At 43.7% G+C, this 11,386-nt stretch overlaps 1 protein-coding gene across 2 annotated transcripts in view; it reads left to right on the forward strand.

The window, feature by feature from the left end:
- The window catches only part of ADGRL3 (adhesion G protein-coupled receptor L3), a 337,944-nt gene extending 332,888 nt beyond the window's left edge, over positions 1-5,056 (forward strand). For both annotated transcript variants that reach the window (XM_061992427.1, XM_061992428.1), the window contains one exon: positions 2,259-5,056. In XM_061992427.1, the coding sequence (XP_061848411.1) occupies positions 2,259-3,064 (806 nt within the window). In that variant the 3' untranslated portion in view covers positions 3,065-5,056. The remainder of the gene's footprint in view (positions 1-2,258) is intronic.
- The last annotated feature ends 6,330 nt before the right edge of the window (positions 5,057-11,386 follow it).

Consider the following 11,386-nt stretch of genomic DNA (forward strand, 5'->3'; position numbering starts at 1 on the left):
AACTGTGTAACAAATTCATGTATTCTGGACAGTGGAAATTATTTCTGTTAACTCTCTTTTCTGCATATCATCAATTTACTTTTTACTCATGTTTCTCCTACTGTCGCTGTAAGCTTACTTGTTGTTTTTTCTTTCCTTTTCTTCATGCTGTCGTTTAGAGCCCTACAGAGAGACAAGTATGGGAGTAAAGCTAAACATTGCATATCAAATGTAATTTTTTTTTAGTTCACTTTTATTACATCACATATAGATGATGTAGTTAATAAAGGAAATTCATCTCACAGTTTTGAAATCAGAAGAATATGAGTATACATGTGTATATAAATGTCTATGCGTGTGTATGTATGTGTGTGTATATATATATATGTACATGTACATATATATATATGGATGAGATTAGATGATGCTTTCTTTGTTTATTTCTTGGTTTTGTGTTTTCATTCACCCAGCATAGTTTCGCATATAAGTGTGCATATGATTTTTTTGCTTTTCACTCATGTTTTTATTTGCAAGGTCATGGCATTTTTATGTGGTGTGTTTCATTGCAGATCCCACTCTCTTCTTACCTGCGATGCCTCCATTTTATTTCCTCACCAAACCCCAGATCTATGCATTGGCAGCAGAAGTGCAATGCTCAGCACCTCAATGCATATATTACTCAATGTGACCATCAGATGCTGTTGTACCCCTCATCCATTGCATATGATTCTCCCTGCAAAATGCTCACTTTTCATTTCTCCCCTAGCATTGTGACTCAGTTGGAGAACTTCCACCGTGAAAATCAATGGCTTTGCTCTATGTCTGTGATGGCTGGTTGAGGGGTTTTTTTTGGCATAGGTCCCTCATTTGTAGGGAAACCTGGGATATGAAAGCACCCTCTAAGCTTCAAAAACCTAAAAGATGACTAATATATTTAGGGCATTTTCCTCAAAAGCAAAAGGAAGGCCTGCAGTAGTGCTTTCCAGCCCTTGACATGCAGCAATTAGTCCATCACAGATATAGAGCGAATCTTGTATTTTCAGAATGTACACATGCCATGTACCAAGCATGGTATGCACAACTGTTCATTTGAAATTGTCGGCTAATGGCTCCTCAAATCCACCATGGCTTGCTAGGAGTTGCTTGCCATTTTTTGGAAATGTCCAAACCCCTTAACTGAAAGATCATTATGTTATTTCATGCATCCCCACACCTGCTCTCCTTCCAAGGAGGCAAATAATCATAAAAAAGAAAGCGTGGTGGCTTAGCTACTGGGCCTGATTTTCTTTTTACCTTGCCCAATCTTGCTGCATTGCTCTCAAAGTGCTTCCCCTCCATCTCCCATAGTGTGCTGGGAAAGAACCAAGCTCCAGCTTTATGTTGACAGCATTGAGGCATCTACAGAGATGCAATAAGCAGTTAGTTGGGGAACACCCTGAGACATTGTTACTCCTTGCACATTCCCCTGAGCCCAGAGTACTGTGGTGGTGATGGTATTTGCTGTACCTTTCCACTGAACATTCTGCATTCACTTTGAAAGTGAAAAGGGAGCTATTTTAAAAGGTTTCACAAGATCTCACAACAGCTGCCTCCAACTTCAATTGTATTAGAAAATCCCCACCTGGCCAATGTGGAGTAAATAATTTTGGACACATCTTTGGGCCGGGAGAGGTAGGGCAATTTAGCCTTGTTCCAAAAAAAAAAAATGGGCCAGAAAGCACTTTGTGCCTCCACCTTGCTAATACCCAAATCCCACCATTCAGGCCTTATGCCTTTTCCCTGGCAGCCTGACCAGTAAAAGGGGGAGCAGACATATTTTTTTTCCTCTAGGAACCAAATACTCCCAAATAAGGTTTGAATAATGATTAACCTAAGCTGCGAGTACTTTTCCCTCCACTGGGAGAAATTTCCTCCTTCCTTCAAAGCACCTGGAGCCAGGCAGTTGGGATCAGCCCAGGGCCACCTGCTTCTCAGCTTCTTCAGGAGCACATAGAGCAAAGCAGGAGAGCTGTGAGAGGTACCAGCCAGGAGAGGTTATTCCTTCCCACCAGCTATTGCCACATCAAGTCACGTACTTGATGGCACTTTCTGTGGTTTTTTTTTCGGTGGGAAGACCTTGGCTGTTAGCTGGAGCTGTGCCCTCCTGTTTTGGCCACAACACTCTCCTTCTTGCTTGAACCGCAGCAGCTGTGGCAGCCAATGAAGGGGGTTTGAGTGTGCACGTCCTGTGTGAGTGTCCTGTTTGTACAAGTCACCCTCTCTTGTGTAATGTTTTTCAGAGGGGCTTCTGAACAATGCCAGGGATACAAGTGTCACGGATACTCTACCACTGAATGGTAATCACGGCAACAGCTACAGCATCGCCAGCGGCGAGTACCTCAGCAACTGTGTGCAAATCCTTGACCGTGGGTACAACCACACTGAGAATGCCCTCGAGAAAAAGATCCTGAAGGAACTCACCTCCAACTACATCCCTTCCTACCTGAACAACCATGAGCGCTCCAGTGAGCAGAGCCGCAACCTGATGAACAAACTCGTCAACAGCGTGGCTGGCAGGAGCGAAGACGATGCTATCGTGCTAGATGATGCCACCTCCTTCACCCACGAGGAGAGCCTGGGCCTGGAGCTCATCCATGAGGAGTCAGACGCCCCACTGCTGCCCCCCCGGGTGTACTCAGCAGACAACCACCAGCCTCACCTCTACAGCCGAAGGCGCATCCCGCAAGACAACAGTGAAAGCTTTTTCCCATTGCTGACCAATGAGCACACAGACGACCTCCAGTCGCCCAACAGGGATTCTCTCTACACCAGTATGCCCGCGCTGGCTGGCATGCCCATGACGGAAAGCGTCACCACCAGCACCCAGACCGATCCCCCACCAGCCAAAAGTGCTGGTGGCGACGCCGACGATGTTTACTACAAAAGCATGCCCAACCTCGGCTCCAGGAACCACGTCCATCAGCTGCACACTTACTACCAGCTAGGTCGAGGCAGCAGCGACGGTTTTATAGTCCCACCAAACAAAGAGGGAACCCCCCCGGACGGCAATGCAAAAGGACCTGCTCACTTGGTCACTAGTCTATAGAAGACTCAGCAAAAATTAAGCAAAGAGATGACAAAAAGCCCCTCCATTAATGCTCAGTTTACTGTTCTGAGTTAATCTAAACAGTGGTAATATTGTGTGTACTCCTAAATCTTCATGCTGTTCGAAAGGAAACTCTTGGACTTTTTTTACTGGAATTTTTAGGCCGGCCCGGAGAGGACAGTAACTGCTGCCCCCCCTTACGCCCTCCCTCCCCCTTGTTCCCTCATCCTCCTTCCCTTCAGACAGACTTCATTATGTTAATGAAAGAGATAGATAACGGCACACTTTGTGGCCTTCTCAAGTTATGCCGTGTTTGTTTAAACAATCCTTGATGCTGTGTTGCTCTTAATTCTGAGGACCTGATTTAAGAGGGGAAAAGAAAAAAAAAGGCAAAGAAAAAAAAAGGGAAAAAAATGTGCATTTGAAGCTAGTAGTGATGACACATCTAGGTGGGAGCGCTGCACAAAAACAAGCTAGCAAAATCTTTATTACCAATCCAGATCACGTCTTGGGTTTTGGTTACTCACAACTTGGTTTCACTGCAGCACCTCTTGCTGCAGGAGCAAACAAAAATAAAACAAATTTAATGAGTTGGAAGGGAATCCTAGAATTCTGTGCTAAAGGCATATTTTACATTTTGCTGTATTAACGGATGATACAAACTAATGGCAGAAAAAGAGACGCGAACAATTTCTATGTAATGTACAGATACTAGCATTGCACATATAGTCTGCTTTCTGTTCCTCCAGAACTTGCGTCCCTGTTAATGTAGTGGAAAAACAAAAAAACCAAAAAAACAAAAAGAACTTTTTTTCTGTTGTGCTGGTCTTGTAAGTTTGTCTACCAGTAGGAGCAAGGTTTTTCATAACTTCTTTTTTAAAAAAGAAATAATTTTGTTTTGCTTCTTCCACTGCCCCTCCCCTCCGTCCCCTTCCCTTCCCGGTAGAAAAATCTCACTGGGCAAAAAAAAAGAAAATGAACGTCACTTTCGAAAGACCATTTTTAGTAACACAATCACACCATTTCTTTTCAATCAAGGCAGTCTTTTTTATTTCCTTGCTGTTTAAGTTTCTTCAGCCAGCATATTGCCAGCAGACTTTTTGGCAGACCAAGGCAGGGCAAACTTCCCCATTGACAGTGCACAACCCATCAGTGATTATAATCCTGTGAAGCACCTTTGGTGGGCAGCCCCTCAGCCAGGCCATAGGGTTGGATCCAGGAGTTGAGAGGTTTGGGGTTTTTTTTTATAGTCGTAGTGGGGCTTCTACAGAGGATGGAAATTTTCGTGGAGGAGTGAGGGGCCTTCATGGCTCTGTCTGGTCTCCAGTTTAGATACTTGTACTGCAATGGTTAAGAAGAGCATTGATTGACATGTAGTAAGCTAAAAAGTACTTTGAAGTGATTTAATTTTTTTTTTTTAAAAAAAAGGTCTGTTCATTATTTTTCCTAACAGGAAATTTATTTATTTGACAGGATTTTTAAGTAACATAGGCTTTCTCGAGGTGAATTAGCAGCATGGAGTATGAGATTTTGGGTTTTTTTTCTTTTTTTCTTTTTTAATTTATGATCCATTTTGTACGGTCTCAACAGTTGAATGACCTCATCACTAATATTTGTTGTAAAAGTGAAGCTTGTTTGCCAACCAATAAACAACTGATCACGATTTAGAAGATACTGTATGTATGTACTGTACAATTAATCTCTTTTTTGTTGTTGTTCCTCTCTCCATTACTGTCTCCACTCCTTTATGGCATGGGTGAGCAATGCCAAAGAAAGGAGGCCTCAGCTGAGCAATTTAAGCACAAAGGTTACACAGCAACAGCTGGCTGGAAATATCAGGCTAGCAGTACTTGTTTAGGGGTGAGGGCAATCCTCATTGAGGTTTGTTGCAGGTGATTCTAGGTCTGTTTTGTGCCTACTATATAAAGTAGCTGACAACACGCGGGTGGTTTGAGCGTAGTATTTCATGTGTCGTACCTTTTAATCATTGTAATGGGTTTTTTTTTGGTTTTTTGGGTTTTTTTAAATTTTGGTTCTTCTGAGATTAAAAACTGCTGGTAGCATGTCAAAGAGTAAAACAAGTCCCCATTAGGCCTCCTTGGTCGTTGTTTGCTGTCTCTTTATTTTCTTGCCCTGGGCATATGCAAAGCACCATCATTGGCCTTATCACCCTTCCCATCCTGCTGCTGCTGATGGCCCTCTGGTGCCTTGCTTCTCTCCTCCAACCTCCCCCTTCAAATCCCTTGGGAGCAATTAGTATTCATTGTCAGGATACAGAAAGACATAAATTGGAATAGAAAGTTGGTGCAGGAAATAACCACCTCTGGACATGCTTGGTACTGATTTTTTGGTACATGGTTTTTCACAAGGTCCTCCCATTCACAGAATCACAGAATCTTAAGGGTTGGAGGGGACATTGAAAGATCATCTAGTCCAACCCCCCTGCCAGAGCACCTAGAGTAAGTCACACAGGAATTTGTCCAGGTGGGTCTTGAATGTCACTAGAGAAGGAGACTCCACAACCCAACTGGGCAGCCCATTCCAGTGCTCCATCACCCTCACAGTGAAGAAGTTTTTCCTTATGTTTCTTTGGAACCTCTTATGTTCCAGCTTGTACCCTTGTCCTATCATTGGTCATCACTGAGAAGAACATGGCTCCATCCTCCTGACACTCACCCTTTACATATTTGTAAACATTAATGAGATCAGCCCTCAGTCTCCCTTTCTCCAAGGTAAAAAGCTGCAGCTTCCTCATCCTTTCATCGTAAGGGAGATGCTCCACTCCATCATCTTTGTGGCCTGGACTTTGAGCTCTGATGCTGCCTCTATCCAAGCTGACTCCACCCAACTCCCATCAAGCTCTGTAAAAGCTGAAAGATTTGAGCAGGGAGTGCTGCCTGTGTTAGACAAGATATTCCCAGTGCTGAAGAGGATACATGCAGCAGTTGAGCCGCTCCACTCCATCCCAATGTTGTCCTTGTGTAAGGCAATGCGTCTTGGTGCTGCTCAGCAAGAGCTTATAGGAGGAGAGAACCAGGGAGTGGTGGTTTTCATGGCCTACAAGAGTCTGCTTTGAGTCACCTGAGGCACTCGGTCGGGTCAAAACATCCTGGGGAGGGAACTTCATTTCTGACTAAGAGCTGATCAGAGCTGTGTCTTTTGCCAGGTCTAAATTTCAGCAAATGGACCTTTCCCATCAAGAGATTTGGAATCACCTGTCTTCATAGAAAAACAGCCACTGGCCACCTGGGTCATACCCTTGTTCCTCCCAGTTTCATTCATGGAGGTGCTGCCTCCCTGTTTCATTTTATTTTCCATGCCAACAGCAATAGACCTGAACAGTGCATGGTAGACTTATGCAAAACAAGCTTTTCAAATGCGTGTGTTCATACCAATCCATGTAGCTGCCGAACAGAGGATGCTAAGGCTTGAAATACTTAAAGTACCTCTTATTTTGGAGAAAGTAAAAGCTCTTTTGTTGTATTAGACTGAAAAAAAAATAGTTTTCCAGATTTAGAGGGACTGAATTTATGCAGAAGATAAGGTACACCATAGCAGATATTGTAAATCTAAAATGGCAGGCAGGTAATCAACGTAGCATTTACCAGTGTGCCTGAATCTATGCAAGAATAAACTGGATGGTGGACTTACTTGCTATGAGGTGATTGTGTCCTACTAAAAAAAAAGTCTTTTACTTTCTTTACTCTCAATATTCATTCTTCCCTAGCCGTTCTGTGTACTTTAGATTTATCAGGGAACAGATTGTTTTTCTCCTCCATCCCTTCTTACTTAAGCTTCTCCTCACCAGCCTACCATGCCTATTAGCAGTTTAATTGCAAAAAACCCCACTCTGTATTTTCAAACTGATTATTTCCATCCCCAGGCTGTTCTGGCATCACAGGATTCACTGTTGGCTCTTCTTATAGCTTGGAAACAGCTGAATCTCGAAACACAGAGGAAATAGACATTATTAATTACATTAACCCAAAACCAGTTTAAGACAGTAATTTAGAGGAGCAGGAGGAAGTGTGATGGAGATTACTTTTTTCTGTTTTTTTTTCCCTTGAAACCAGGCTTTTGTTGTGTCAAATGGTAGATTTGTCAAATGGGCATGATGAAGGTTTCTACTTGTTGATAACTATCTGGGTAGATACAGCTCTTATGTGACTGGCAACATAGCAGGGGCGGGGGAATAAAGCTTCATTGTTCAACTGCAACAAGCTTTCAATGAAAACCAAACAGAATAGAAGGAAACAGGCAGTGGCTGGCCCATTGAAAACATGACCTTGATACTTAGACCTCCCTTTCTGAAACATGAACCTTTGGGAAGCACAGGTTGCCAGGCATAATTGAGGTGAGGATTGTCAGTGTTGATCCCTTGCTTAAGGTGTCCTTTCAGAAAGTCTTGTTTGCAGGCAGGAAGACAGGAATGGAGAAATAAGAGGCTCTGTGCCTTGCATTTTTCAGGAAATCATCTTGAGATGCTTTGCAAGTTGCAAATCCTTTTTTTTCCCATTGTTCCTTCTAATTCATGCAGCACTGGGTTGTTTTTCCTGTGTAATTCCATCGCAGACTGTCCCATAATGAGCTGATGCACCATTTTACTGTGCAATTGCTGAGTTTTCTGCTGCTGAAAGACATCTTGGCTCCAATGGGCAATGCCTGCCTATTTTCTGCAAAAGCCATAAGAGACTGTAAAGATGTCCCAGAAACACATGAAGGAGAGACACAAGAGAAAAGAGATACCAAGAAAGACTGTATAGGCTGAGGGGCTGCTGGGGATGGGGAGTATTTGTCACATCTTTGGAGGCATTGTGTAGATAATATTTCTTATCATGATGCCACTCCTTTCCCCTGTTGATGGAATTTAACTCTCTGAAATCTGTGATTGTTAACCAATCTTTTTCCTTCCTCCCTGTCCCCAGGTAAGGAGCAGTGAGATGCTTCAGAGGCCAGGGGAAACAGTGGGAGGCACTGAGCTCTGGGGGAGTCCTTGCATGTCTCTGTCTTTGTCCCTGTCGCCTGCATCCGCCTTCCCTCTTCTCTGACCAGCTGGCCTTTCTTTCACACACCCACGTGTGCTCTTGATCTTGCTGGTTTATAAAGAACATAATACCCCACAGACTTGCCTAGACAACAGGGGTGAAAAAAATAGCTCGTCTTATTAAAAAGTTATCTCAGGAAAGCCTAAGAGCCCGGCTTGGTCATCTCTCAAACCCTAATCTCCTTATATTTAGGAAAAAAAGTACTTTATTTTTAGCTACCTGCTGCATTCAGCTAGACTCTATGCAAATTTTATTTAATGAATATTTTAGGATTTAAATAGTCTGTGCTCATGAACATTGTATAAATGTCGTGTCATCGCAGGCTCTCTCGGAACAATGTGGAGAATGTCCTGAAGCGTAAAGCTGAAACCAGGTAGAATGGGTGATGAATGATGCCAAGGAAGGCAGCAGGGGCTGTGTTTCATGGTGGCTGTCCTCAGCAGGGACATTAGCAGCATGGATGGGGGAGAGCACCCAAAGGCATACCCCCTGGGAGTGCAACAGTACTTCACGCTCTGCTGACATCAGTCATCTCATTCAGCACAGGCAGCTGGTGTTTGTGGGGCCAGTTTTGCTCATCCCTAGGGCTTGGATTGTATACCAGATTGTATACCAGCCCTAGGAATGCATGGATTGTATACCAGATCACATGCTCTGCTAGTTCAGAAGGAATCGTCTGTTTAATGCTGAAATATTGAGAACAGGCAGGATAGCTGGAAATCTTCCTTTATCACATCAGAACAGTTTCTTACAGGTGCATACACTTTACTGTGCTTGGTATACCAGACAGATTGGTATAGTCTTCTCCAGAAAAATGCTAACAAAAAAAAAATCATTCCTAAATATTTGCTGTCTTTTTATTTCTTTGTCCTCCACGTGTTTTCTTATATTTCTACTCCTTAAATACACTGTACACATGTAAAAATCCAAGATAAAACCTCAATAAATGTAAAAAAAAAATATTGGTATACAAAGCAGTTGTTATGTACTGGAAGCAAATGTTTGATATTTTGACAGCATTGCTTAAAACCCCAAATAACAAATTTAAAGGTACAAGCATAGCTTTGCTGCACAGCCTTCTCAGACAGTGTGCATGGGAATAGTTGTACAGATGACCCAATATCTCTGACTGCCACTTATAATCAACTGCATCTTATGTTACAACTTTAGAAAGGTTATTTTCAGCAGCAGGATGCTTGATGGGTAAATTATGACTATAATAAAACTGTCTTCAGACTGTCTTCTCCTACTTCTCTCTGAGGCATCTCAGGCAAAGTTTAATACAGATCCCATTGGCAGGAATTCCTGCTGTGAATCCTGCAGCCTTTGCATCCCACTGGCAGCAAAGGCTTCGTCTTTCAGTGAGCCCAAGCCCACTGATAACTGCCTTGGGGGAATGGATGCTGAAAACCAAGTGGACAGCCAACCAGGTGGAGGATTTCTGGGTATGCCATATAAGAAGCAGCAGCAGCTCACCCTTGGCAAAAAAGCTGCAAAGGGGGTGGAAAATGGACCTTCTATTTGGGGAAACAGAAGGAAAGCCCTTGACAAGACTTCATCCTTTTGCTGAAATGTGTCAAAAGCACTTTCTCAGGTTCTTTCCATAGGCAGCTCATATGGGATTAGCCTGCATGCCAATTTGAGGCAGGCTGAAGCCTTGCTGCAACTGTTGAATGCCTGCTTAGGCAAACCCCTGGCTTCCTCACCTTAAAAGAAAAGGAAAAAAAGGGGTACCTCCCTAATAAATAGATGAGCTGCTTGTGGTGCAAGTGCCCTTTTGTCACCATCACCTGTCACCTTACCTTCCTCCTTGCTTCTGTTGCTACCATCATGCATAGAGATAAAAGACCTCATTGCTTAAACTGCTGTTGATATCAGCCAGATAGACTGTTTCATATTAAATAGGTGGGATTATTTTTTTTTTTAGCCTGAGATGTACTGTCCACCCAGGCATTTTTAGCTGCTACTAGTTTGTGCTGCAATGCAATGCAAAGCAGCCCACCAAGCTAATAACAGCAAAAATGAAAGGAGAAAATGCATCCCGCTACTTAGGAAAAAAAAGACATATGAGTAACAAGGAAAGCAGGAAAGTCATTCCTCTTCAGAAAAACCCCAAAAGCACAGCCAAAATAGCCAAGCTCAGGGATGCCCCACAAGTTGCCAGCTCTGCAGCCCACACTTCCCCTGCAGCCCTTGAGTGGGTGGGAGGTGGGGTGAAATTATTCATGCTTAGGAAATGGCTTCAGGACAACTCTTCTTTAATGTGTCTAGCCTATCTTAACCTCGCCCTGAAATATTATTTATTTAAAACCCTGCAATGTGTTCATCCCAAATTGCACGTGGCTGCATCTTCCCAACCTGTGCATGTAAAAGGATATGCTTTCCTCCCCTGGGGCTGTAGTGATTATAGAGGCAGCTGTAAAGCAGAGCACTCAGAATGTGAAGTGCCCTTCAGATAATGTCTGATAGCAAAACAAATCTGTTTACTGTGCAATCGTTTATACTGTGTATTATTAAAGGCTGGAGGGGGACCAAAAAATATTGCAGTTTGCTCAAACAAGCCCTGTTGGACTGGTACAAGCTGATGGTTGCAGCTTGGCTCTGGGCTCTCATTGCTTGAGCTGGTGGCTAAATCTAGAGAAGAAAAGAAGCTCCTTGGATCTCCTCCAGAGAACAGTGGGCAGCAGTGACCAATGATGCTGGTCCTCACTCGGTTTAACTGACTTCAGCAATAAAGGTGGTAGGAGGTTCCTGGTGGACCGTAAATACATTTACCTGCTCTGCGCAAGGCTGCCCTTTCAAGGCAAACTCAGGCATCCCATGTGTTGTCTGAGGGTAGGAACAGTCTTAAAAATAGCTGGTGGCTGCTGCAGGGTCCTGCTTTGGGGCTTTACCTGTTCTCCCCTTGTTTTCCACAGAAAGCAGAAGGACACTCAAGCAAGAGCCGGTCTTCAGGAGAGTCACCATGGAAGACAGTGTCATCTAGCAACCAGGGCACCTGGTGAGCCTGCGCTGGCAAGCCCACACCAGTGTGCCATCTCAGCTCCTCTGTTCCTCAGTTTACCCATCCCTCACTAAGAATCATACAACAGGAGAGGCCGGAGAAGTTAGCCTCAACCAAAACCCTTGGCAAACCCTTGCATCCCCAAGGAGAAAACAGCCTGGCTGAGATTCTTGCTGCCCTACATGTGGCAGCACTCTGGGAAGTGCCCTCGCCTCTCGGTCACTCACTTGTTTCCTCAAGGTGAGCAGAAGGGGCGAAAAATGTGTTTTGTAA

The sequence above is a fragment of the Colius striatus genome, chromosome 3 (assembly GCF_028858725.1).
Source record: "Colius striatus isolate bColStr4 chromosome 3, bColStr4.1.hap1, whole genome shotgun sequence".
NCBI classification, from domain to species: domain Eukaryota; kingdom Metazoa; phylum Chordata; class Aves; order Coliiformes; family Coliidae; genus Colius; species Colius striatus.